Source organism: Fistularia commersonii, chromosome 20 (assembly GCF_037954325.1).
Source record: "Fistularia commersonii isolate RoL2024-O1a breed Wild chromosome 20, RoL_Fcom_v1.0, whole genome shotgun sequence".
NCBI classification, from domain to species: Eukaryota; Metazoa; Chordata; class Actinopteri; order Syngnathiformes; family Fistulariidae; genus Fistularia; species Fistularia commersonii.
The window spans coordinates 4,044,782-4,070,933 of NC_141303.1; the positions used below are offsets into that span (position 1 = coordinate 4,044,782).

Sequence of the window (26,152 nt, forward strand, 5' to 3'; positions counted from 1 at the left end):
TCAAAATTGGAATTAACTGGACAAGACATCTTGCATGTTTTGACTTCCATCCTTCAACTGTGTTTGTTTTTTAAGGACCGGATTTGATGAAACTAAACAATAACAAAACAAACATATGAATCAATTTTTTCCTGTCACAACTTACAAGAGAAAAGAGGGAAATTCAGATTATGGTACGACAAAATGTCGGTACAGCGGAAAATGAAAAAGACAGATGTGGAGGCGTGGTGAACTCTGCCACTCCACTGAATCTGGCTGTGTTTGGGATTCCACAGCACATGAGTGAGTATGTGTGTGCCATGTGTGACAGCAAAGGACCCTTAGTCCAACATCTGTCAAGAGGATCTGCCAGCAAGAGCATCACTCACAGGCTTATTACAACACTTTCAGTGGCAATGAGCTGTGCAGGGCGGCAGAGAGGGTGCGGGTCTTACCACCAACACAGGCATTGTCGCGATTGGGAATTTCTTTTTTCCAAAGCTAAATGCATTATGTTTTTGGATCGAGTTATAAAACACAATTTTGGATGACCAAATACTTCAGAGAACAAGTTTCAAGATTAGCTGTGTGCTTTACTCATTTTAGTCAGTGCTTTTTCCTCCACATAGATCGACATTGCCAAAATTGTGCAACAGTTTTTTCCGTTTTCCATACAAAAACAATCAAACAAAAAAACATTGTTCATTTCCTAGGCATGACATGAATGGATTTGGATTATGCAGAGTTGGAACAGTAAACAGACTTCTTTTGTCTAATTTCATGATAAACTTGGGTCTCCCTATGATATCATCAGGGTAGTCGTCCGCTCATATTACTACTACTTAAATATAAAATCTGGTCTTAATGGAAATGTGCAACACTTGACAAGAAGCTTGGTTAAAGAAAATGCATTGAACAAACTTCTATCCTACCTTGTCTGACAGTTCATTTTCCACATCCTTCTTGATCCTGCGCAGCATGAACGGCTTCAGTATCATGTGCAGTCTAGAGAGCTGATCTGAAACATGGAAAGAGTGTTTGGAGTTACTGAACGTTTCACAGCGACGGTGAGCAGAAACAAGTCACTAGTTGGCATCGAAATCATACCATATTATTGTAGGCTAAAATTGGGTGGTTAGAAAGTGTTAAAAGGATTTGTCTTACTTTCATCAATGGCAGACTTGTTCTCAGCATGACTCTCAATGTCCTTGGAGAACCACTCATTGAACTCTTCATGGGAATCGAACAATGTAGGCATGATGAAGTGAAGCAGGGCCCACAGCTGAGGGATATGGGATTGGTATTAGGGAAAAAAAACACAAGGTTGCCCGTAAACACACCATCTTAAGACTATCTTATATATGTGCTGAAACACAATCTCAGCAGCTCACCTCAGCCATGGTGTTTTGAATCGGTGTTCCAGTGAGCAAGAGTCTGTTTCGGCACTGGAACTGCAAAAGAATTTTCCACCGAACACTAAAGAACACACAAAAAAGAAGAAATTTGTTAGCTCTGGAGGTGTATTAGTTAAATACGTTTTTATATGCCACTGAATAGCCAGGGAAGTGCAAACACTGATATAAAATTGTCTGAAAGCCGGAAAAGGATGTTTATCCACTCACTGGTCATATCCATCGTAAGAAACATCAAGTTACCAAGGTGGAAAATTTTGGATGGTAATATTAAAGTTTCTTCAAAATGAGGGGACTGCGGCAAAAAAAATACTGGCATGATCCTCTAAACCTTGGGAGAGGATTGGAACAGCATAAAAGAAAACTATAATCCTCTAATAAAGGATTAGTATTAGCTGTACTTTTTATTATTAAGTGGTATTTATTTAATGGCTGTGATGTCTTCCGTGCAATTATTTAGGTGTGTATTTCAGGGTATCCATTCAGTACGGACACGACATGTTCCTCCCTTTGTACTCCATCCTTTTCTCATTATCAAGTAATGTTTTACTAATTTCAAGATTCATTTCAAAATACTTTTAAAGTATTTTTCCCCATTACTGTTATTCATATCTAATATTAGGATGATTACAGTAAATATAAACTTTTTTTACATTTCTAAATTTTAAAGACGACACTGGATTATCTATGTTTTGCTTTCCCTTCATTTTGAATGCGTTTTCCATCGCTTGAAATTTGGTCAACTGTATTTCGTGTTTTTCCAAATATATGGGAACTCAAGTTGTTTTTGTCTGTCGATTTTCAGTGTTCCATTTGCTCTGATCCGTCTTGGAGACGAGAGCTTAATCTAAAATGACTGCTGAACAAGTAAAGATTAAAAAAGGCAATAATTGTCGTAATTAGTCAATAATAAAACATCAAGTTCTATGACTTTACCTTGTACTGCTTTTCAGTGCCTGGGCCTCATCCAGAACCATGTACTGCCACTTGACCCTCTGGAAGTACTTGACATCTTGGACCACTAGCTGGTAGCTTGTGATCACAACATGGAATGGTGCATTCTGTGTGTAAAGGGTTTTCTAAAAAAAAAAAAAAAAAACACACATAAACAGGGAAGAGAAACAGATATCAGGATGTGATCATGATGCTCATAATCTGAAAACACAAAAGGAGCATTGATATTGTCATGGTCCTCTACCTGGCTCCAAAATTTTCGAATTACTTTGCGATCATGAGGATTTCCCCAGTATGGCAACACCTGTGGGAAAAGAAGGACCGTTAAAATGAAACTGTTGAAGCTGAACCTAGCGCTGGTTTAGAAACAGTTACAGCGATGTTCCCACACCAGACATCATGGCATGCCATCATATATGAATCACTGCTTTAGATCTAAAGTTGTTGATGTGAAATGCAATGAGAAAAAAAATTACACATCATTACATCACTCAACACAGAGTGGCAGACTATTGTTTTCAGGCAGTCTTGCTTAAAGTGTTCAGGAAGCTTATCTTCAAATTGTGTAATAAGGTCTTTTCACACCTCATTAGCAAAACAGCTAGGGATAGCTTTTATTGTCAAATGAGTGTGCGTGAAAACACAGCGAATATTGATGTCTTCGATAAATGTTCTTTAGCTTACAAGAATGCACATAAACTTTCAAGGGTCATTGAAAGCGGGCGAAAATATTTTTCAAAGCAAAACGTCTCAAGGTTCAAACTACGTCGTAGACGGACAAAAGCTGCTGACGGTCTCGATACAACACTGCCACCTTAAGAGTAATTCTGGTAATGTTGGCATCTGCGACACATGGCTGTTTCTCTCGCCAGGAAATGAGGAATGCATTTCCTGGTATACCACAGGTGTTTCCACTTGGATGCTCAATCAGCAGTAAAGCTGCTCCTCACCTTGAATTTGGGCACGAAGCGAGTGAATTCCTGATGCCAGTTATTGAGTGTGGATGCCGGAGAGATGATGAGGAATGGACCCCAGATGTTGTCCCTCTGCAGAGACAGAGAGGTGAACAAATTGTCAGCATTGTGACATTATGTAAGTGTGTATCAGCGCCCCGAAACAGGAAGTACAGAAGAATACTGCAGGCATCCTCCTGTCAACAATAACTCAACACTGAAAAGCTCCCATTTCCCCCGGATTACAATTCCTGGGACCCATATCTCAGAAATGACAAACAATCATGACCAAAAGAAAGCACCGATTTACAAATCATGAGAAAAATTGGGGGGTGCGGGGGGGGGGGGGGATATGACCTCCTTCCAAATTCTATCAACATTTTGACCATTGAAAAGTAAACAATTAATATACACTACTGCATAATAAATGCTTCTTAAATAAACAAGGCCATACCAATGGAGGTAGGTGGAGTTAAAGGGCTTTCTCATTGCTTTTAGATCCTGTAGACGCAAACCTGCTCAGCTCCGTTTGCAAAATCTGGCCCCATAATGGGAGAAAGCGTGAATGTGACGGAAAACCGTCAACATCCCACATGCAGCTCAATAGTCTAACCGAGATACATATCTTAAAAAGACTGGGAGGAAATTCAGCAAATGTATTTGGCATTGAGACTCCCATGGCTTTGGAAATACACTGAAGGATGCAGGTGCAGTAAAAAAAATCTGGATTTTAGATATATTAACAAGCCAGAAATAACAACAGAGACAATTGAAAATTCCATATGCTTGATGCACTGAACGTGCCCTCTCCCACCTCTGCAAGATGGGCCAACAGAGCAATACTCTGGACTGTCTTCCCAAGTCCCATTTCATCTGCCAGGATTCCATTAATCCCCTATAGAAGAGAGAATCAAACAAAGGAGTGAATAAATCAGTCATCCGGTGCTTTAATAAGCACACACTTGTCACAGATTTGGCTAAATGACAAAAACAACCTACTAAGGCTGTAAAACATAAAAAGAAAAAGGGAAAAAAAACATTTGCAGGTCAAAAATGAGTACAAAGCAGCAATTCAAAAACTCTGAGAAGCGCGAAAGGCCTATAATTTCAGAGATATGTGAGTACCTGTTCATAGAGATTAGCCAGCCAGTTCATGCCTTTGAGTTGGTAACCCTTGAGTTTGCCGTTGAAGATGGTGGGTTGAGGAATGTCTTCACCTGCATGGATAGATGGGTTGGACAGGCTGTAGCTCTCACCGAACCCGGAACCCGCGCCAGATGACGACGCAACAGCTGCATGTAGAGATGCGCATCGGCTGTCCTTTGCCTCTTCATCGAACATCCGCGTCTAGAGGGGTGTTTTGGGCGCAGTTCAGAGACACGAGGTACAATTGGGATTTGTATGTCTCTAAGTGCTGTGCTTCTTTTGACCCAGCTTACTTTCTCCTGATGAATCTGGTAGGCCTCTTTGGCATTCCTCAAGGCCTGTGACTTGTAGTATTCACTGTCTGAAAACATCAAGTATCAACAAGTTAAATTTGGCCAGCATATTTTCCAGTATTTCCTGTCCCTACTCCCTTTCAAGCTAATGAGTTATTCCTACCTTCCTACTCGTAAAAGCTATTTTTGATTCAGCATTATTGTCGCAATATCTGACCGGAGGCGGGGATATAACATTAAAAAGCCTGATTGTCAAGAAATTTACAATCCATTTTGGGACTATCAATGTTCTTAATTTTATCAGCACTGTAATGGAAAATTATGCATCAGATAAAAAATGTGATGTCCTCGGCTAGATAATAATAATAATAATACCAATAATAATAATAATAATAATAATATATTCCAATCAGTGGGAGGATTAAAGGCACATTCTATTCTATAATAATAAAAACAATTATAACAGGTTTATAATTTTTTGTACAGAGGAATGAATTCAAGAGAGACAATAAAAGTGATTCTAAACTGTCAAACTCATCACAAAATATGTGTTCACACCTTTAAAATCCTTGCAATTTTTTCCTCCCCACAATCCCTCGATAATTTGTCATGAGATTAAAAATTGAACAGATGATACCATAGTCCTCCTGTCCCATGTTGACCATCACGCCTCCTCCGATGTCGATCTGTCTTTGTGCAGCAGTGTCTTCAAGCTTTCTCAGAATTTCCTCTTGTGCTGAATCTCCTCCAGGCCCACCCACGGTGGCTTTACCACTCATGAAATGAGCGTAAAGTTCCGTCTGAGTGATGAGGAAATTCAGTTTACGCTGCTGACGCTTTGCCTACATCAGGGATAAAGAGATAAATATACCCTTACTTGGGACGGTGACGATGATCGTCAAGTTGATAGATTTGATAAGTAACATATGACCTCTGTGTGACACTCAAGATTCCTATAAACCCATTGAAATATGAGCATACCAGATAAAATGACTCTATAGACACCCCGCCCGTTCACCTACTTCTTTCATCTCCTCATCCAGTTTTCGTTGCTCCAGAGCTTCCTTTTCCGCCCTCTTTCTGTGCTCCTTTTCGACTTTGTCATACTTCTTCCAATAAAGCATCATTTCCTTGGTGAGACGGCGAGCTCGAGGTAACGTTTCCTTGCAGTTCTTTTGTGCCTGAATTGCTGCGCGGCGGACCTCTCGCATGCACTGATGCGCCAACTGTAAATTTAGGGATTTCACCATGGATGAGCACAGGTGCTGAGAATGATTTCAAGCGTAATGGAAGTGAATCGCCTCAACTTACCTTTTTAGCATTGGTCAAGACAAGGTTTTTAGCTGAGGTCTTCTGCTTAAAAGACTGCAACATATCAACATAAAAAGGGCAAATCAGTCAAGTACACTTTGGGAAAAGTCAAACAAATGAGTCATGTGACCATGCCACATCAGTCACGTGACCTGGACTAACCTTAGGAATCTCCTTTTTGGCAATGGTTAGCCAGACCTTTCGTCTCCTTGCGTTCAGCTGCTCAACAGTGAGGTGTTTTTTCTTTACCAATGGCATTAGCGCGTCGTGTGAGAACTTTGCGAAGATTTTAGTGACATAAGGACGGCCCTCGTCTAGAAACTCTCCCTCTCCCCGTTTCTTCTTCTTCTTTACTTTTTTCAATTTGGCTGAGAGAAAAATGAGAAAATAAGAGATTTTGTGTCATTTTATGATCAACAAGTATTTTCTCAAAACTTCTGCCGTGACATCAAGAGATCCATCTTTTTTTTCAATTTACCCTTGAATTTTTTCTCATCTTTGATTTTCTTTTTCTTTGGGCCAAGAAGGTGGCGCTGCTGCTCATAGAAAGGATCTTGAGTAGATAAGAGTCCCGTGCTGTAGAATTGATACTGTTGAAGCTAGAGGAGAGACACACATGGATGAATTACAGTGCAATTACAAGTATAATTACAAGGTTCTGTATTCAATCGTGTGAGCATACATACCTCTCTGTCAGTGTGGAACCTGCTCTGATGCTGTCTGGTATAACGGTGAAGCCTCAGCATGTCGTGCAGCTCCTCCTTTGACAAACTGAAGTCAGCATCATCAGAGTCTGTGTCTGAGTCGGTGGTGTTGTCGCTCAGCAAAATACTCTTCGGTAGAAAGGAGGTTTATAGTTAAAAGGAGCGTAATAAAAGCTGTATAATGGTACAGTGGGAGAGAATAAGCCAACCGTTATGTACCTTAAGCCATTTCCGGTTCCTTTTGAGCTTTGAAAAATTGTAGAGGCTTGTTTTATCCGGCTTTTGCTCTTTAATAAGAAAAAAAGAGATCAATCATACAGCATGCAATGTGATAATGACTGACTAGTCAAACTAAAAATAAATATTTCCTGTTAATAACAGGTAATTCAATGCAATAATAGTGACCAAGTGTTGTAATAGGTTAATAATGAGCTTTGGACCTACCTTTACCTTGCAGAATAACTCCATTAAGGGCCTTGCCCTCTGCCAGCCCATCCCCTTGCTCATGTGGCTCACTTTTGATTGTCAAACTGGTATGTTGAGTGGAAGGGTCAAGGGAAAGCCCTGTCCCCAAATTGCCATCGCTATCATCACTGTCATCACTAAAACATGACAAAGATTGCATTTAGGGTCTACCACTGTACTAGTACTAGTACAGTACTTACTTGACCTACTGAGTGAGATACAATGAATGTGTAATGCAATAGGCCGAGTCATAGTCATTGAATTTATGGTTCTTCTTCTCTTGGTCATGAGATAGAAGGAATGATTGTTATGAGATGCTAAGAAAAGTAACACAGCATAGCGCTGAGCTGACCTTTTCAATTACTTTGAATAAAAAAAATGTAAAGTTTGGCTCCTGATTTAATGTCACTTTTTTATGTTATATTTTTCAGTGATCATAGGTCAGTCTTTGGATTTTTAAAGGTGACAAAATAAAATTTTATTTGTGGTACTTTCTGAAGCTTTTTAGTGATTAGTGTTTTCATGTTAAATTATGTAGGTTTTCACTTATAATAAAAACCTACTATGTATGCGACACATCGTCATATTGGCCCATGAATCCCATGTGTTTCAGGCACCTTGATATTTATGTTGAATACCTTTATTACAACACAAACTAATGCTCATGAACAAACCTAAATTGAATAAAGCTATTTGCCCGCATTAAAAACATAGGTACCTGGTTATGTCTCTGTTGAAAATAGTTGCTGTTTGGCGTAGAAAACTGTCCAGCCTCAAGGATCTTTCCAAGCGCTGCAGGTAGAGAGGTTTGGCCAAGCCAGAGCTCCCTGCAGTTCCAACCTCCAGCCGGCCACCCTGCCCTGACGCCATGCACACAGATACCTCTACCCTGCTCGGTAGGAACTTTTACTGATGTGTGTCAATTCAAGGGGAGAGAGTGAGAAGGAATAGGCATATGGCTAAAGGTCAGAATGGGCAACATGTGAAAACTCCAAGACATGCTTTGGTTTTGATGTAATTCACCTGAATTATGGTAAGCTTGCGGGTTCATGCTGATAATTTTAAAAAGCAATAATTATTTGAAATATATATGGATATATATGAATAAAAAGTTCATGCAAAGTTCTTAAACTTTGCATGAACTTGAAGAGCATTGCTCATGCAATGCTTATCAGTATATAACTGAACCCAAATGTAAATAAGCCTCCTTCTGTTTGCTTTTTCAATCCTCAATTACATCTTGAATTTGGCAAAGTGAAGACAAGGAGAATTTAGCCAACATATAAAGCTTCTGGCTGGTTGGACAGGATTAACGTAGAGAGATGAGTTGAAATGTGCAAAATTAGGTGTGATGAACCTACCGTCTCACTTAGTAATGTCATTACTCTTGATTCCAAGTTTACTGATCAGACAACGGTCAAAAACCCTACAATAGAAGACAGTCAGTCACTAAAAGCGTTTAAGTACTGTACATGTAATACAGTCAACTTTAAATTCAACACAAGCATTGATAAAAAAATAAAAATTACTTGCATTGTTTGCTAAGGTCTGTGAAATACTAAAAACAACCTTTGTCATCTGATACCTTCAATATCAGGTATATTGACAATTCGTTTAACACGTGTCCAGATATAACTGGGTAAAATAGTTATAATGAAGGTTTCGCATCCAACACTCTCTGATTATTACAGAAAACAGGGGTTCTGTGTTTTATCTTTACACGGTGAATGTCTGAAATGAATTTTTATTTATCTGCACGTAATGGATTACTTTGGTCATGACACTTCAATGTGAAAGTAAAACCAGCAATTACGACTCTTTACCAATAAGGTTAACTTTTTTTGATAAGTTCACAACCAAGTGTGTGGGACGGAGACAAAAAACGGACAAACTTGTGATGATTTAAATAAAAAGGGGAGAATTGTATGCTTTTCGAACATAGTGTCCTTTTGAAATAGCGAAGGTTTGTTAGATTAACTGGCTAGCCAGCATTTCGTAGCTTGCACTTAGCCGCGGCTAACCTTGAATGCAGTAGCTAATACGCTAACGACCGTTAGCCGCCTAGCTCTGTCAGTAGAAGCAATACTATGTCAGATCAGTGATAGTAAAGGGTCAATGTCGGGGTATTCAGACGCACTTATAGCTAACTGGTTGACATAAACCATATTAAACACGTCACATTAGCGTTGGCGCTAACTTTCCCAGCTACAGAGCCCCTACAGAGAGCAAGAGCCTCATAGCTAACTTGCCTTATGTTACATTTTATTACTAGCGTTAGCTCATGAAATACTGAGGCGTTTTGACACTGACGTGCTCTCACACCATTAATATGAAGTATTCAAATCGGCCCTGTCTCTTTAAGACCGCCACCTCCCTGCCTAAACAATCTATTTTGATATATTGGTTTAATGGCGATTATTTAGCTTGCTAGTTGAAATGCAGCGACATGAGAGGCCCTGCGCCTGTGTCTCGAGTGCCCTTGTAGCGGACTCGAGCGGGGACTCAGTTGCCTGGTGAGCGAATGATCCCCATGTTTTAATTCTTTCTCCCTCCCGGCCATCTTCCCCCATTGCTCCTTCGCCATAACATCCACCATGGAGTCTCTCACCTCGGCCCCGTGTCCCCCTTTCCGTTTCTCTCGTCGTTGCTGCCGACTCTCGGTTCTCTGACTCCAAAATGGCGGTTAAAGGCGCCGAGCGAGTCTGTGAGCTTTGAGTCGGCAGCAACAGCGGAGAGGCGGCCACTTTCTGTTACTGTGAGAGCAGAGACACGACGCCATGGAGGTACAGCAAGGAGCAGGCATTTTAATCAATCCCAGAGAGAGGGGCGCTAGTTCCTTCCACTCCCCGATGGCTAGATCTCGAGAATAAATGTCAACAAGGCACATCTTTCACACGGGATTCTCATTTTCCACAAGGATCCCATGCTGGCCTGAATATATGACACAACGGGAAAATAATCGATCGCTCTCCTGTATTGATTAATAGTGGCTGCTGCTCATTGCGAAGATTACCGAGCAACGTCTGACGTCATCAAAAGGAAATTCCGTTTTAGGTATAGTGAGGCGGTTGTAGCCTCACGTTTAAGCGTGAGGTAATTATAAAAATATATCTTATTTTGTGAATTCACAGAAAACTCCATTAAAAGTAGAAGTCACGGTCTTTATCAATAATATTTATCTGAATATTAATAGTTGTATGCCAACATGCTGAACAGATACTGACACATTAATCTAAAACCCAAACGTGACCGTTAGAGAACAAGTTATATGCCGGATGACGCCTTCTTCCCGTGCTCAAGAAGCATGATCTTGTGCACTTAAAAGGATCGTAGTGTTGTGAAGTAAATATGCAATAAGATCAACCAAATCACACACACACACATAATAAAATACACAATTAATTTCTCTGTAAAATATTTATTACAGTTGAAGCAACCACAGTGACAAGCTTTTACACAACACATCAAGATAGAACAGAAGCAATGATTAAATTTACCAATTGACTATCTTATCTAATTTAACTGTTAGACTAACACAGACCTTTAGTGGACATGGGACATGGTTTTAGACCATTAACAAAAAAACAGATCGAAAGTGCATTTTTAATTCAGGATTTTGAAAAATAATAGTCAGAAGTCCAGGCACATGTATGCACAGTAAACACTGTCACTTTCATTCTGTTTAATTGCTCACAATTCATGTTCATTATTTCACTGGATGCTGCCATTCAAAGTGCTAGAATATAAAATCTGTTTTCCAGGCCCTTCATAAAACTAGTTGTCATACGGGTACAACCATCAGTAATCAGGTAGGAGCCCAGATCCATTAATTCAGGCAGTAAGACGGATTTTTGGGCTTAGGTCTCCCATAGTGAGAGGAAAGCTGCATCATAGCCAGCTCGATTTCTCCTCCTCAAATTTCTGTGGATCTATGAAAGGCTTGTCTATGGACTTAATCATTAGTTCCCCACAGTATACGCATTCAGATGCTATTATGTCATCAATATCGGATTTAATCTGCTCACGGCTCGTGCCTGCATTGCCTTTTCCCAGGCTGGAAGTATCTCCATCATCCTTGAGGGCTGGGCGGTGGCGAGACTTAGATGACTGTGTAGATGCTGCCAGCTTTTTCTGCAGCTCCTCCAGTCGATTCTGCTTATAGACTGACAGGTGAGGGATCACTTCCTGCAAGATAAAACTCAGGGTTAATATAATTATCGGCAGACTTATTGGCAAAGAAATCCTTGAAATTGTCCCATTTGATTGAATTTTAAAAAGACGCTGGTATTGCTGGGCATAATAGAAACCTTGATGCATTGACCAAGAAAAAAAAAGGTCAATAATCCCTTTTTGTACATCAAGAAATATTACGATATCAGCTTATGTAAAGACAATCCCATTTTATATACACATTACAAAAAAGGAACTTAAGTCTGTTCCAACCAAAGAGAATTTGTGCTTTCATTCCACTGCAAGGAAACTTCACTGTGACTTAAGCATAACTTATTACTTAGTCTTAGAACAATTTGCTAGCTGATTTTTTTGGTGAATAATTGATTGTTATTTGATATGTTATAAATTATTCACCAAAAGGACAAATTGGAAAGAGGTGAAAAAAGGACAATATGGCAAATGTTTGCAAATAAAATCCACTGACATGTCTTCATGTGATAGTAAAATCAGATTGTTAGATATAAATAAAGCACACAATATCAGATACAGACAATAATAGAAATAAAAATATTGCCCAGCCAACTTTTACTCGGGGTGTTCTGCAGTTGCACAATACAACATTTAAGTCTGGTTACTTTGAGATGTATGCACAAAAAAAAAAAAAAAAACAATTTTGCAGTTACCTGCATTAGACAGTCATAATGGAACATGTGTCCACATAGGAAAAGATAGAAGGCTCTGTTAAGCAGAGGAAAGTCGCAGGCAGCACACTTGTCCTGGGAATCCACCACACCATATTTGTTCCTCATTTCCTGAATGTCTTCTCTGATGCGTTTAGCGCTTTCTGTGGCCTCCTCCATTTCCTGCTTTAGCTCCTCAATGTGCTTGTTGTACTCCTCAAGGGAGTTGCAGATGGCCTCCTAAAAACAGATGACAAAGATTAAATGAGTTATTGCATACAAAATTTTTGCATACAAAAAACATGTTGTTTTTTTTTTCTCAATCTGCTGTGCCATTGCAAATAGAAATCAATACGAGATCATAAGACCATCCGATTATCTTATTGATAATTAAATATTGTGAAAAACCTTGAAGTGGTCAATGGTGACAAAGTCAGGGAAGAATGGCAGAATGTCCTCAATCTTGAGGAGGTTGCAGCTAGAAAGACAATTCATGGCTTTCTTAACGTCTTTCTCTTCTTGCACTACATGTCGAGCAATCTTCAGCCAGAGTTTTTTCCTCAGTTCCTCATCATCCTCAGGTAAGTCCGCACACGACTTGGCCAAGTCTACATCAACCTACGGAAAATAAGTCTCTAAAGTTAATTACAAACAGATTTTAGAATAAATCACCCCACATTGTATTATTCAAAATATAATACTAGCACAGATACACACTTCAAGTAGTGTATTTTTCAAATTTAGATGAGGATACAAACAGAACAAATTAATGACTTCTGTTTTTATGACTTAGATTAATAAAAAAAAAAATAATTGATTACATTTTGTGTCAAATGAAAATTAATTGCAACTATTACTACTGTCTTGTTTGCCTTGATATGTCTCATCTTTTTTACATGAAATGAACATGTAACTTACATCAGAACTGAAACTATTAAATTGACTTTTTAATTTTATTTCTAGGTACCGTAAAATCTAAAGTACGTATAATTTATTCTGCAGAATCACACTGGAGACCTTCCATGTGCTTGCCATTTTAAGTCCTTTTTTTTGATTTTGATGCGTCGCACAATACTTGACAAAGTTAGAAACCCCTGGGTCACCCAGCAGAACAGCTACTATATTAATATTATGTTCAGTCAACTGCCTATGTGTTGCAGGCGAATGTTGGTTCATACTGCTTTCACTGAAAAATGATTCATTTCTTGAGGATGTTTCGCCTCTCGTCAAAGAGGCTTCTTTGGATCAGAACTACAGAAGTCTCTTTGAAGAGAGGTGAAACTTCAAAAAGTGAAGGAATCCCATTGCTATTATAATTTTTGTTTCAGTGAGTCCCACAACCTGCGTGATGGAGAACCTTAAGAGCCAAACATATCAAAGCTCACAATGTGAATAAAAAAAAAGTATCTCACTTGTAAAGCAAGATCTACTGCCTCCTCGTACAGTTCCATAATCCTGTAAACCAGCACACAGGCCCGGAGGTAGCCATGTTCTGCACACAGCCTGAGGGCATACTTCAAGTCATAGTGGATCTCTGAAGCATGTGTACCCGCCTGCTCTAGATACCACAGTAGAGAGTCCGGCTTGTACTTTGCATAGAGAGACAGCAGATAGTTATGGATTGCCTCCTCTGTCACAGTCAACTCATACACACAGAACTCCATGTAGCGGATGGTTTCGTTGATCTGCTGCGTGCTGCCCATCTGGCTGTAGTTCATCAGAGCCGGGATGAGCTTCTTTGGATCCAGTCGCTTGCCCATCTGAATCCAGGCATCTACTACTCTCTTGGGAATGTGCTGCATGAGCACGGGAGAGAACTTATAAAAGAGTTTTTCATCACAATGCTTGGAGAGCACCTCTAAAGCAGCAGTGTAGTCATCATGCTGACAGTAGTGAGATATGACTCTTTCATAGTCTTGCATGACAACTGAGAAGTAGACCATGTCGTCCACATTACCATGGCTAGCAAGCAGGTCATATATGGTGCTTCGATTGTTGAACAAGCATTCCTTGTGCTTAGAGGTGTTGAGAAAGTTGCGGAATTCTTCACGGGTTTCCTTGAATATTATATTGTTACCGTCACTTTCCAGTTGGCCAAGGCGATTCAGGTAAAGCTCGGCCAGCCAGGTCACAAGCAAGGTGATCTGAGTTCTCTCGCTCATTTTCAAATTATTAAGTTTCTTCAGTAAGAACTCCTTCAAAGCATCCTCTTGTTTGGCTTCAATGAACTTGAGTGCGATCTCCTCAAAGTAGTTTTGTGTCAAAGCGTAACACTTGGCACTCTCAAGGTACCGCTTGTTCTGGAAGCAATGCTCGGCTTCCTTGGCCAGCACCATGTCCATACACTCAGGCCGGTCACGACAGTATTCCTTGGCCAGATCAAACTTATTCATGCTCATGTACATCTGCCAGACGTCCCTAGCTTCACGCTGGATATGGTATCGAAAGACTGCACGCTCAGTGTAGATCCAGACCAGCCCGCCCACAGGGTCTTTAATCATCTTCTTGAGGGGGCCAAATTTATCTGGGAACACATCCTCGTATACCACCTGTCCATTCAGAGTGCAGATGGCCTTCACTCTGTCACAAAGCAAGAGCAAGAAGTGGAACTGTGTCAGCACAACGGAGATGGGCTTGTTAAGGCTCAGGTCAATGTCCGGGCTGTACTCCCATACCTGTTTGATTAATGCAACAGAAGAGTTCATGTTAAAAACGATGGAAAGGAAAGTGACTTTGGTTAGAAATAAACACTGAGATTTGTTTAAAACTGATAAATCATATTACCTTGTTAACTATCATATCAACACAAATAAGCTAACTGAACATGATTTCAGTTTGAATCTATTTTTGCTTCATACATGTGAGAGTTTAAAGAAATGACAGATAGTACATGTCTGGCTTTTTAAATCTACAGCGTCAATAAGTTATAAATAAATTTGACATATTTTTAAAAATTCTCACAGGTGTAGAAAATTACCTGGACGTCACTTAGCAGGGAATCCAGTCTGACATAATCCAGCTGCCCATACAGAACTCCATTACCCATCATCCAAGCAAATGCCTTGGGGGAGCTGCGAAGCTTTGAGGTATAGAAGGTGATCTCACTGTAGCCCATGTTGGCTGGAAACTCTTGGAAACTGGGGAGCAGGTCTTGGTTCTGGCTGAAGATGGAGCTGAACCCTTGCTGCTCAGACCCTTCAGGTACCTTGCCCACAAACTGGAACAGACGCTTGCGTGTGGTAGCAATGATGAAGAACTTGTTTTCCAGGCCTCGCTCTACCTCAATACAGCAGACCGGTGCCGGTTTCCCATCCTCCTCGAGCGCATGGACCTGACACAAAAGAGAAAACGTCAGCATCTATTTTTGGAGAGAGTATTACGAAAAAGGGTTAAAACGAAAAACAAAAGACAACTCCAGATGACTAGTTGACAAGATGATGGTGACTTAAAATCAACTGAATTGATTGCTTTGATAAGATTGTAGAATGTATAAGTAATTGTAGTTATACCTTGAGAATGTTGTTTTTCCACACTACTCATGACGGTCTATGAAATGTTAATGATTACAACAGAATAACAGCTGGCATAACCAAACAATGAACATTATTCGAAGCAGGTGCTTCAGTGATAGTGCTTCCATTAATGGTGATCATACGTGAATGCCTCCTGATCACATTTTTGAAATATTTATAGTCTAGAAATGCATCTCTATACAATGATTATTTATATTATAAACATTATCGGTCTTGTACTTTTATTCTTTTTGATGGATGCTGGGAAAGGCTTGGCATCCTCCAGCAACCCTTAGTGTAGGATAAGCATTATTTTCACCACCATTTTTCTTTCTCCTTGCGTTACAGTTGTGCTGCTTGCTGTCCTGTCCTGTCCTGCCTGCTCTACCTGCCTCAAAATTGCCCCCATGGTAGAAACTGTTTTTTGAATTTGAATTGAGATAAAGGATAGATGGATGGTTGAAGGTTTTGATTTAGGTATTTCATAGAGATACACTGCTGCGACCAGACACCTAATAAATATCTTAAATATCTAACCTGTCTGAAGAATTGGTCTGGATTGGTGTTGAACAGACTTCCCTCTGTTGCAGAAATCTCAGCTTCAAAGATGATGCCTTGATTGGTGCCCACCAGGATCGGTCCAGTGTTGGTCTCGTTGCCGAGTAGTTTGTTCCAACCCACGCTCTCAATGAGATGTCCTCTCCATCGAGACAGGCTGCGCACCTTCTGTGTGTTTCTGTTCAGGTATAGACATTCACTGGAACTCATACAAATCAACAGATGGGAGCCTGAAATGGAAAAATAAACAGAGTTAAAGCCACTCTGTTTAATAGGTTCTAACAATGGCAAAGATATGGAAAAAAAATGTACATGTTGCAGTTCTTTCAGGGTGGGCATTAAGGATTAGTGGTGTTGGTGCTGCAACTTTTGAGTCATTTATGGTTTAATTGAATTACATTGTAGGTAGAACATAGCTTTATATTTCACATATAGGCCCTCCTACTACACAAAATGATTCATGATCTCGTCACAAATCAGATAAATGACATACTAAACTCTGAATCCCAAACTTCTGCTTGGACAGTGAGGTCTGATTTTTATTTGTAATTTTTTTATTGGTCCTTTTATGTTACACCACCCCATAAGTCATTTGACAAAAGGAATATGGTTATTAAGAGTTGAAATGGGCTACACTGTATATCAATATACAGTATATCAAAGTGCTGCATTGTACAGTCTTCATTCATGATAAAATTTGTTACACAAAACATTACTGTCAAGAACCACACACACATTTTTCTAGTATGTTTTTTTGGCAAATTCACCTCAAAGTATTTGCAATATTAGAAATTATCTAAAATATGCAAGATCTTACCTAAAAAGTAATAAGTAAGTCACCTCAAAACAAGCAAGAATGTACCCAAAAGATCAGTGTTGTTAGTTGTATATTAATTAATTTATTATCTATTCTGCTTATCCCGTAAGAGGTGGAGCTGTTGATTACAGGACCACATACAATTACTCTCATTGCTGAGTGTGAGAGAGAGCTAGACAAAGGGGACAGAACCCATGTAAGCACAACCTGCAAACTGTACAGGGAGACCTCAGTCTCCATTCGATATGAACCACAAATGTCCTTGCTGATGCAGCAAGGCTAACCACTGCACCACCATGCATATCAGAATATGCATAATTGCATATCTATTTCTATATAATATCAGTGTGTATAAAAACTGACATTCCAAGCTGTGACACAGCAAAGATGTACATGAGCCACTAGGCTCTTCTTTTGGAACTATGATGTCAAAAATGGCAAGCAACTCTTCCTCAGTGAAATCCCTTCACAGACTTCTTCATTAATAGCAATAAAAGAGAAAAGGTCAAACCTATGAGAGCTTCTCAATAAACCACAGCATGGGGAATATCTTATTAAAATGCTTTTAAAACGTTATAGCTGTTCTCACCTGTGGGATCTAGGAACAGTTTGTGGACTTTGCTGTCATCTTTCCTTCCCATTTCAATCTGATTGGGTTGATCAGCCTTGGCCAGATCGATCCTGATAGAACAGAAGTATTTTGTCAGCACTTTGTATCTTCTTCAACAACTCTTTTAAGAGGTCACAATAAGCTTCAATCACTAACAGATGAGTACTAATCATCGTGAATGATGGTCAATAAACACAAGTAATCCAATCAAAATGTTGGAGACAATTAACGACGTTTATGAGTGTTTATGATAGAATTGTTTGCCTTAGCAGGGTGTCCTTTCCCAGGCTCATGCATAGCTGATTGTTGCAGACGGCTAGGTGGTTTATCTTCTCAGGGGGTGTAAAATCGATTCGTTGCTTGTTGAAAATGGGTTTTTCTTCTTCAAGTCTCACGTTCACGAAGCCTATGTAAAGAGATAAGTTTGTACTTGTAAGAAGAAGAAAAAAATAGTACTGGTTGCAAAATCCAATCGATATTAGCATCGTTTGCGTTAAGCAAACCCCACCTTACCTGAATGCGTTAACCCGATATTGGTAGATGACAGGCGGCCGTGCTGCTGTACACTTTGCCTCGTGTTTTGGGAGTCCTCGTATTCATCAAGAATTGAAGCCATTGTAAAAAAACTGACCTCGATTTTATGCCCGTAAATGTATTCTTTCTAGAAAAAAAACCCTAGCGAAGAGTCAATTCTAACACGACATGGCTACTAGCTAAGCCAGCTCCTATCCTTTCAGGACTCACCACAGTACTTCCGCTTTTCAAATAGAGCTTATCCTGATAAACATATAAGCCTATGAAATCAAGCGTAAATGAATGAAAACAATGATAATATGCCATTCATATTTGTCGTATGAACGTTAGCATAGGAGCGCCGAGCTCGAAACAGGATGAAACTGCGCAATCAGGTGATATTATCATGTGATCAATTTCTTGTAGTACCCCTCCCTGCCGCTGGGGGTCGCTGTTTGTTCAAATTTAGACTGGGATTGTGGCCGTCGGTCATATCAAAACACAAAGATGTAACAAATTCTGATGATTTTCTATTAAACATCGGCATATTTATAAATATATTTCAGAATTTTTTGTGCTGACATTTTTTTAACAGATGTGGGTGTACCTCACAGGGAGCTTTTCTTTAATTTAATCCAGAGGTCTATTCATATGAAAATTTACTATGCATGAAGACCACATGAGACTATGAATCTGATCTAAATAATGCATTATCCAGTAAACTCGACACGTCCTTCAAAGCAACTAATTGGTGATAAATCAAGACTTTAGGTGGTAGACAAAACGATTTTGAGCTTTATTTTCAAAAACAACACTAAATTTTGTACCCACACATCACATGTAAACAATTTCCACTTTATCGAGCTCTCTGTGACAGTGGTCTGATTATTCATGAGTTATGGACATCTCGGGACATCTCCGTCCATCAGAGCTCAGTCGTGATGTGCTTTTCACAAACGATCGGGCGCTAAGAGCCGATTCTTTGTAGAGAATGAGAAGTGAACCGAATCTTCAGCAACGGCCAATTTACTCGAAAACAGAACCAAAAGTTCAGAGAGAAAAATCCAAATCAGCACCTCCGAGTCGATGCCGACCTGCACTAAAGACTTTATTTATTGCAATACGTTTCCTTTGATTGTTGTGGTACCGTGTTCGGTTGTTCATTTAATAGTTCGAGTAAACTGTTTAAAAAATAATGATTGCATTTATTTCAAAGAAAAAAATAAATGAATAATGCCTTATCAAAACCCAAACTATTCAGAATTGTAACATTAGGCCCAAATAGAAGGTTTTTGATGATGCTAAATGAAGAGTGGGCTCAGAGAAAACAGAGCCATTCAAAAAGAGCCGGATCTTTGAGTCAAGCCGAACTTGCCATCTCTGGCGCTCAGGCTGGTGTTTTGTAACAGTGTGTTGGTGTTTTGGGATTTTATGGGTTATTGCACTGAGGAAATGATTGCACACAATTCAATGATTCATCTCTTTATATTGTAGCAAGTCACAAATGGTGGGGTTTATGTTGATGCTTGTTTTCTGTGTGATTTTGGGATTGCAGGGAATTTGGTGGGTGTGGTTTGGGGTGCAATGAATTCTGCTTTTTTTACCTGGAATTGAGCAGGAATAGTCAGTTGTATTGCATGCTTGTGTGGTGTAGCTGTGGCCAACAACAGCTTCTTCTTCTTCTTCTTCTTCTTCTTCTTCTTCCTCTTCTTTCGGCTTTTCCCTTCAGGTGTCGCCACAGTGAATCAACCTCCTCCATCTTACCCTATTCTCTGTTTCCTCCTCTCTCTCACCAACTATCTTCATATGCTCTCTCACTACATCTATAAATCTTCTCTTTGGTCTTCCTTGAGACCTCCTGCCTGGCAGCTCAAAATCCAGCATCCGTCTACCAGTATATTCACTATCCCCCCTCTGTACATGGCCGAACCATCTCAGTCTGGCTTGTCTGACCTTATGACCTTCCAAAACATCTAACATGTGCTGTTCCTCTTATAGACTTATTCTTGATCATATCCATCGTGGTCACTCCCGAAAAGGACCCTATCATCTTCATCTCTGCAACCTGTAGCTGTGCCTCCGGTCTTTTTGTCATTGTAACTGTTTGTAGGCCTTACAGCAGGGGTGGGCAATTATTTTGGCTGACGGGCCACATTTCTTTTTCAATTATTATACATGGGCCAAATAGGTATTATGGAAATTGAACAAAATGAATATTGAAATCTAAATATTTACCTTTATTTGCATTTTATTCCAACTTTCAAATTGTTGATGATCATATAAATGTACCAACATTATTTTGTATATAATCATCCATACAAAATTATACACAAGGAAAAAGAAAGGAGTTTCTAAATTCAATATTGATTAAAAATATTTATTAGAATATTAAAAGAAAAGACTTTGTCGGATAAAAAAGCAAAACGGGCCAGATGTGGCCCGCGGGCTGTAAAATGCCCTGGTCTGCCATACAGCATCGCTGGTCTCACCACTGTCTTGTACAACAGCTATTGCTCAATAAATAGACGTTTTACCGTCTCCCTGGCGTTTTCCCTGGAAAACACCTGGTTGACAGTAAAACGCCTGTTTAATAAGCAATAGCTGTTGTTGGCCACAGCCAAGCCACATAATTCCTGCTCAATTCCAGGTTGAAAAAAAACAAACAGGATTCCTTGCACCCCAAACCACACCAACAAAATTCCCGGCAACCCCAAAATCACACAGAAATGAGCATCAACATAAACCCAGACATCCGTGACTCGCTTCATTAAACATTTTTTCCTTTCTCATAATATTTATCAGTATATTAGGCCTTATACTTGAGTATGTGGGGCATACAAACAACACTATGCCCTTGCTTACCACTGCTTTGCCACCTACTAGCAGTACCTTTTGCTCGCTCTAAGCGATCTCAGGCAAAACTGTTCTCAGTTCTACTACCTCAGTGGTGGAACAAACTACCGGAAGCAACAAGACTAGCATCATCTATCTCAACCTTCAAGAAACAGGTAAAAACTGTTCTCTTTCAGGACTTTTTACTGCGCTGATGCCCCAGATCAGGTTAGGCAGCAAGTTAGGCTATGCAGTGTGTGTGTGTGTGTGTGTGTGTGTGTGCGTACGTTTGTGTATGTCTTTGTCAAAAAAAAACAAAAAAAACTCACTAACCCAAGCTTACTGTTTTGTATATTTCCTGTGCATCGTGTATTTGCAAGTGTATTTGCAGTCCCTATGTCCTCTATTGTAAGTCGCTTTGGATAAAAGCGTCTGCCAAATGCAATGTAATGTAATGCTTTGGGTTGTGCTAAATGAAGAGTCGGTTCGAAAGAATCGAATCTTTGAAAAGAGTCGGACTTCGCGTCACCGCCGCTCGGATCTCGGTGGGCGCGTCTATGCAAAATCCCAACCCTTGCGGAGCGAAGCCGCGCCTTAAAGATGCCCAGCCCACCGCCGCCCGGCGAAAGGGAGTGACGGCTCATCCGAATCCCCGCTCGTCCCTTCTCCTCCGAGGTGTCAAAGTCAGTGGGGAATCCGCGATCAGAACCGCTTCATGCGCGGCCAGACATGCCACCTCACATGGATTACTTCTACCACGAATCCCGCGTCCCGTCCGCTTGCGGGCTGACCCGGGAGGACGAGCTGCAGCCCGGACTCATCAGCTGCATGCTGGTCGGGGACGGAGCCGTCGGGAAGACCAGCATGATCGTCAGCTACACATCCAACGGATACCCAGCGGAGTACAAACAGACGGGTTTCGACGTCTTTTCCGGTTAGTGGATACACACTTTATGGAATTGTGACTTTTTTTTTACCCTGTACGAGTCTCGAGAATAATCTGAAAAGGACTTTTCTTTTCTTACACAAGTTAGGCCAAAGTAATACTTTATAAACTTTATCATCCCGTGAGGGGGAATTTGTTTTGAAGCCAGCAGAGCAACAAAAAAAACACAACAACTTAAAGAACAACAACTCAACTAAGCAACACATACCATATACATTGAGCAGAAAATGAAGGTGTATGTTAACATGTTTACAGGGGTGGACAGATTACAATGTTCTTTTTTTTTTTTTTTTTAATTTACAGTTTCAAACATCTTGAAATATCATTGAATTTGATAGGCAAAAGTGGAACTGATTTATTTGTGTGTGACATTAAACAGGACAGGTCCAAGTAGATGGAGCACCGGTCAAAGTTCAGCTTCTGGACACAGCTGGACAAGTAAGTTTACTTTATCTTCCCCTTGCAATGATAAAATATTGGCAGATAGCTTTCGTTTCTGATAGCCAATGAAGGACCTTGTCTATGAGTCCGATGTTACAACAAGGATTTGTTTTTAATACTGTAACTCATAAAATAAAATCTTGGGGAAATCATGGGGAAAACAAATCTCAGTTTCAGGTGTTTATGTCGCGCATGACTATGTTACTTTGGAAAATGCGTGGGATTATGTTAAGAAATTATGACTGGTTAAGTGAAAGTCATTGAGAATTTGCCCCAAATTAGCCAAAAAAATAAAACAATTACAATCCGTGTACAGTATCTGGGATGTGATTTCCCATACTTGCAGCAAATATGGCTACCAAATAACATCTGTCATCTGAATTCTGTGATTCTTCTTTCCCTTATTTATTTTTTTACAGAAAATAAGTTTTATGGTTTGTAACATGTTATGAAAGATGAATATTAGAGTTAAAATCCTGTCATATCGCTAATTCCAGCCAGTCCAAGAATCTCATGCCAGATCATAATGGATAATCAGGCATTTTACCCAGAAACTCCCTTTTTTTCCACTCCTAGTTTGGTTGAAACTAATGTTTTTCTCCCTTTTTTTTTTTCCATTTCTTTCTCAGGAAGAGTTTGACGAATTCCGGTCGCTGTCATATTACCATACAGACGTTTTCCTCCTGTGCTTCAGCATGGTCAACCCCAATTCATTTCACAATATCACCAAGAAGTGGGTTCCAGAGATCCGGGCGTGCAACCCGTCTTCACCCATAGTACTCGTCGGGACTCAGTCGGACCTCTTATTGGACGTGAACATTCTCATCAACCTTGACCAATCCAATGTGAAGCCCATCCCAAGCTCTCGGGCTCGGAGCATGGCGGAGAAGATCAGGGCTACAGACTACATTGAGTGTTCCTCGCTCACGCAAAAGAACTTGAAGGAGGCGTTCGACGCCGCCATTTTTGCAGCCATCAAGAACAAAGCACGCAAGGTCAAGAAGAGGAGGTCGTCCGACAGGCGCACTAAGGCTTTCTCCAGATGTAGTTGGAAGAAGTTCTTCTGCTTCATCTGAGTGTCAACCCCATGGGTTGTGGACAAAACTCTTATTATTTATTTCAAAATAAACCCTATGTTTTGCTGAATTTGACTGTTCCCATTTCTAGTAATTTAGTTTCCTACCCCTCTGAATGTTTGGTTTCTTATATTCCCAAGCTGTCAACAATCCAAGGGGGGGGGGGGTTTAACAATTTATGGATTATTTGTAAAGTTCTTAACACTACGATTAGTTAAATATTAACTGTTTTGGTTATTGTCTAATCAATTTGAGCCATGTTTCCAGATACAAAAGTCAAAATTCTGCAATATGGGCTCATCAGATATAATTACTTTACTGGTTTGTTTACATTTTTGGAAAAGAAAGTTGCATTTTTGTTTGGTGTTGACAATACCTTGAGCTTTGGGGAAATACTGTAATTCAGAGGAGGTAAAGGATTCGTTGGTAGTTGCCTCGATGTGCACGGGGATCAATGGAGAGAGAGCAAAAGGGATTCTTGGACAATCTCAGGAATGTCTGGTCAGACAGTCTCAGGACAGCTGTCATTTATGCTAAACAGTTCAAACAAATGTTGGATCTGTAAAACCCGATAGACTATTTCAGTCACCACTAAGCTAGTGTGGAGAAGTGCGATTAAGACTCGATTAAGTGCAAGACGACATTTCACGTCAACACTCTGAATCCAATGCGGAAGAAAGACAGGCCTCCATGTAAATGATTTGAATTTGCATGGCGTGGCACTCAGCCCGCTGCTCCTCCAATATAAGCTGGGGGGAAACGGAGAGTAACCGATCCGTGTGTGTGTGTGTGAGCAGATGGGCGTGGGTCTTTTCTGTTGTATTCGAGTTGCGTGGATACTATTAATACGCAACGGCTGCAAGTTCATGTCACAGTGCAAGGTGCCCCATAAGTGTGTGATTGTTCTACTGCCTGGTCAGTCGCGTCTTTCCACAGCGTCTTCAGCCGCTAAACAAAAATCCGCTTTTCTACTGTTGTAGAAAAGGCAGCTACTTGCAAGAAAAATTTGAAATAAATATATTCTCCTTTGTCTCGACCAACCAATTAGCTCAGAGACAAATTCTCTTGTTTGAGGTGAAAGGGTTGCGGGGAAGCGGTAAACCTTTGACTCTTTGTCCCTGCCTCTCATCAATCTGCATCTGTAAATGCAGGCACCCTAGGAGCCATGGCTAATACCCTGCAGTGTCTCCTGCCGCCACCAGACAACTACTAGGACTTTTATACGGTTCTTTGTTTAAACGCTCAATACATTCCCAGTGTCTCTTGTGGCTGGGTTTGTAGGGAGGGAGATGGTGTTGTGTGGGAATTATTTTATTATCTTTTTATTTTCCCCCCTCAATGATGATTATTTTATTTGCACTCCAGTCTGATTTTATTTCGTGGATATACTAGCCCATGTCGAGTAACCAAAACCTGAACTAATATGCTTCTCGTGGAAGTTCGTCGAGTAGATTTGCCATTCTGTTTTTTTTAAAAACAGAGATATTGTTTGATATATTATATACCACGTGGGTTTTAATGCATTAATGTACCATATACAGGAAAATGTATCACGGATTTTCTATTTCTTACATGTCAAAGTGATGATGCAAATAAATGAAGAGAATATTATAACCCCTGTGTTATATATATTTTTAGTGCGCCATGATTGCGATGTTATGACTGTGAATTTCACAACCATCTGATAGCCGGGGCTACTTTACATTCAGGGAAGAGTTGATGAAAAGAGTCACTAGAAACACTGAAGTGAGAAGAACTGGTCTCTGCAGGGAGCCTGAATAATCTCTGAGGCCACAATGGATACCTTTCCTGAAACATCTCGGGTTCTAAGCATATGATAATTAACCTCTAGCCTCCAGTTGCCTTAGGCCGACCAATTCTAATGCAATCCACATGACCGCTGATGTGCTTTGGCAGTGCCATGCTGTGACTGATTGCTGTGTCTGACTGTGTCATTTCCAAAAGTCTAAAGTGGTGGCTGAGTGGCATTCACTGGGAGAATCCGCTTTTACTGAGAATGCACGGTAGAAAAGTTGAAAAGAGAAGCTTCATCCCAGCGATGGAATACGCAAGTTGTTTATGAAATGTAAAATAAAGTGGTGTGAAGAGTTTTTTCAGAAATGTGGATTGAGTTTGCGATGTGTAATTTTGAACATGAACATGGGATTCTTGGTTGAGCAGGCCAGGTGAACATGACAGGGAGACATAAAGACAGAGCAGCGAGGGGTTATAACACCCCTCCAGATCTGACAGCTCCACAGTGCATTTATTCTGAACAGGATGGATGAGTCACAGATGAGTGAGAGGATAAAAAGCAGGCTCACAACAATACATCAGCAACATGTTTGCCATTAGTCAGTGTGCGCCATCCATCACGTCATTATGTGTCAAGGTTCTGTTTGAACGACTGCTATCAGTAGGGTAAGGCGCAACATCATACGTCTCCTGTGGAGGGGTTATAGAGAGAGGGTACTTACCCATAAAGACCTTTTATTTCAAGACCAGTTGGTCCTGATTGTGAATTTTCCGACCGCAAGACCAATAGGTTTATTGGTTTTCTGGATTTGAGTTGGCGGAAATGCTGAATTGACAAACCGGCTGTTACTATTACCTCGATGTTCAGTTCGTATGGTCATGGCAATTCTGCATCTTTACATGCTCAATAGTATGAGCAGTTTTAGTCATGGTTTGTAGTGAATTGGAGAGGATGTAAACATTGCATTTATTTCAACTTTGTGAGAACAATACTGTGCTGTCGCTTGTCAAAACAACCATCG

At 40.2% G+C, this 26,152-nt stretch overlaps 3 protein-coding genes across 6 annotated transcripts in view; 1 reads left to right on the forward strand and 2 right to left on the reverse strand.

The window, feature by feature from the left end:
* The window catches only part of ino80 (INO80 complex ATPase subunit), a 38,644-nt gene extending 28,734 nt beyond the window's left edge, over nt 1-9,910 (reverse strand). For 2 of the 4 annotated variants that reach the window (XM_086166904.1, XM_086166902.1), the window contains exons 1-20: nt 9,826-9,910; nt 8,579-8,643; nt 7,936-8,126; nt 7,203-7,354; nt 6,972-7,039; nt 6,735-6,881; nt 6,527-6,647; nt 6,211-6,416; nt 6,049-6,102; nt 5,760-5,963; nt 5,375-5,579; nt 4,738-4,805; nt 4,424-4,645; nt 4,113-4,193; nt 3,296-3,391; nt 2,590-2,649; nt 2,328-2,470; nt 1,371-1,455; nt 1,144-1,261; nt 912-997 (exon numbers count right to left, since the gene is read on the reverse strand). In XM_086166904.1, the coding sequence (XP_086023030.1) occupies nt 912-997; nt 1,144-1,261; nt 1,371-1,455; nt 2,328-2,470; nt 2,590-2,649; nt 3,296-3,391; nt 4,113-4,193; nt 4,424-4,645; nt 4,738-4,805; nt 5,375-5,579; nt 5,760-5,963; nt 6,049-6,102; nt 6,211-6,416; nt 6,527-6,647; nt 6,735-6,881; nt 6,972-7,039; nt 7,203-7,354; nt 7,936-8,087 (2,268 nt within the window). In that variant the 5' untranslated portion in view covers nt 8,088-8,126; nt 8,579-8,643; nt 9,826-9,910. Of the gene's footprint in view, nt 1-911; nt 998-1,143; nt 1,262-1,370; nt 1,456-2,327; nt 2,471-2,589; nt 2,650-3,295; nt 3,392-4,112; nt 4,194-4,423; nt 4,646-4,737; nt 4,806-5,374; nt 5,580-5,759; nt 5,964-6,048; nt 6,103-6,210; nt 6,417-6,526; nt 6,648-6,734; nt 6,882-6,971; nt 7,040-7,196; nt 7,355-7,935; nt 8,127-8,578; nt 8,644-9,825 lie in introns of all 4 variants that reach the window. The other 2 variants (XM_086166903.1, XM_086166901.1) reach the window with 1 other exon arrangement.
* Nucleotides 9,911-10,619: 709 nt separating this feature from the next.
* On the reverse strand, nt 10,620-18,515 carry vps18 (VPS18 core subunit of CORVET and HOPS complexes). The gene is made up of 9 exons (XM_086166907.1): nt 18,081-18,515; nt 17,832-17,973; nt 17,547-17,638; nt 16,120-16,370; nt 15,048-15,401; nt 13,483-14,745; nt 12,479-12,688; nt 12,074-12,310; nt 10,620-11,402 (listed from the first exon to the last, which is right to left on the reverse strand). The coding sequence occupies exons 1-9, from the start codon at nt 18,181-18,183 to the stop codon at nt 11,106-11,108; spliced, it is 2,949 nt and encodes a 982-aa protein (XP_086023033.1). The 5' UTR covers nt 18,184-18,515; the 3' UTR covers nt 10,620-11,105.
* Nucleotides 18,516-21,528: 3,013 nt separating this feature from the next.
* Nucleotides 21,529-24,989, forward strand: rhov (ras homolog family member V). Its single transcript, XM_086167233.1, has 3 exons — nt 21,529-21,846; nt 22,238-22,296; nt 22,929-24,989. The coding sequence occupies exons 1-3, from the start codon at nt 21,642-21,644 to the stop codon at nt 23,373-23,375; spliced, it is 711 nt and encodes a 236-aa protein (XP_086023359.1). The 5' UTR covers nt 21,529-21,641; the 3' UTR covers nt 23,376-24,989.
* Nucleotides 24,990-26,152: the final 1,163 nt, after the last annotated feature.

What these genes read in the sequence shown, in the direction of transcription:
- vps18 (XM_086166907.1), bottom strand. Translation starts at nt 18,183, where the DNA reads ATGGCTTCAATTCTTGATGAATACGAGGACTCCCAAAACACGAGGCAA. An exon ending in TATCGGGTTAACGCATTCAG is followed by an intron (nt 17,974 to 18,080) that starts GTAAGGTGGGGT and finishes CTCTTTACATAG; the next exon opens with GCTTCGTGAACGTGAGACTT. An exon ending in CAGTAGATCTTGCTTTACAA is followed by an intron (nt 12,689 to 13,482) that starts GTGAGATACTTT and finishes TATTTTCCGTAG; the next exon opens with GTTGATGTAGACTTGGCCAA.
- rhov (XM_086167233.1), top strand. Translation starts at nt 21,642, where the DNA reads ATGCCACCTCACATGGATTACTTCTACCACGAATCCCGCGTCCCGTCC. An exon ending in GGGTTTCGACGTCTTTTCCG is followed by an intron (nt 21,847 to 22,237) that starts GTTAGTGGATAC and finishes GACATTAAACAG; the next exon opens with GACAGGTCCAAGTAGATGGA. An exon ending in TTCTGGACACAGCTGGACAA is followed by an intron (nt 22,297 to 22,928) that starts GTAAGTTTACTT and finishes TTTCTTTCTCAG; the next exon opens with GAAGAGTTTGACGAATTCCG.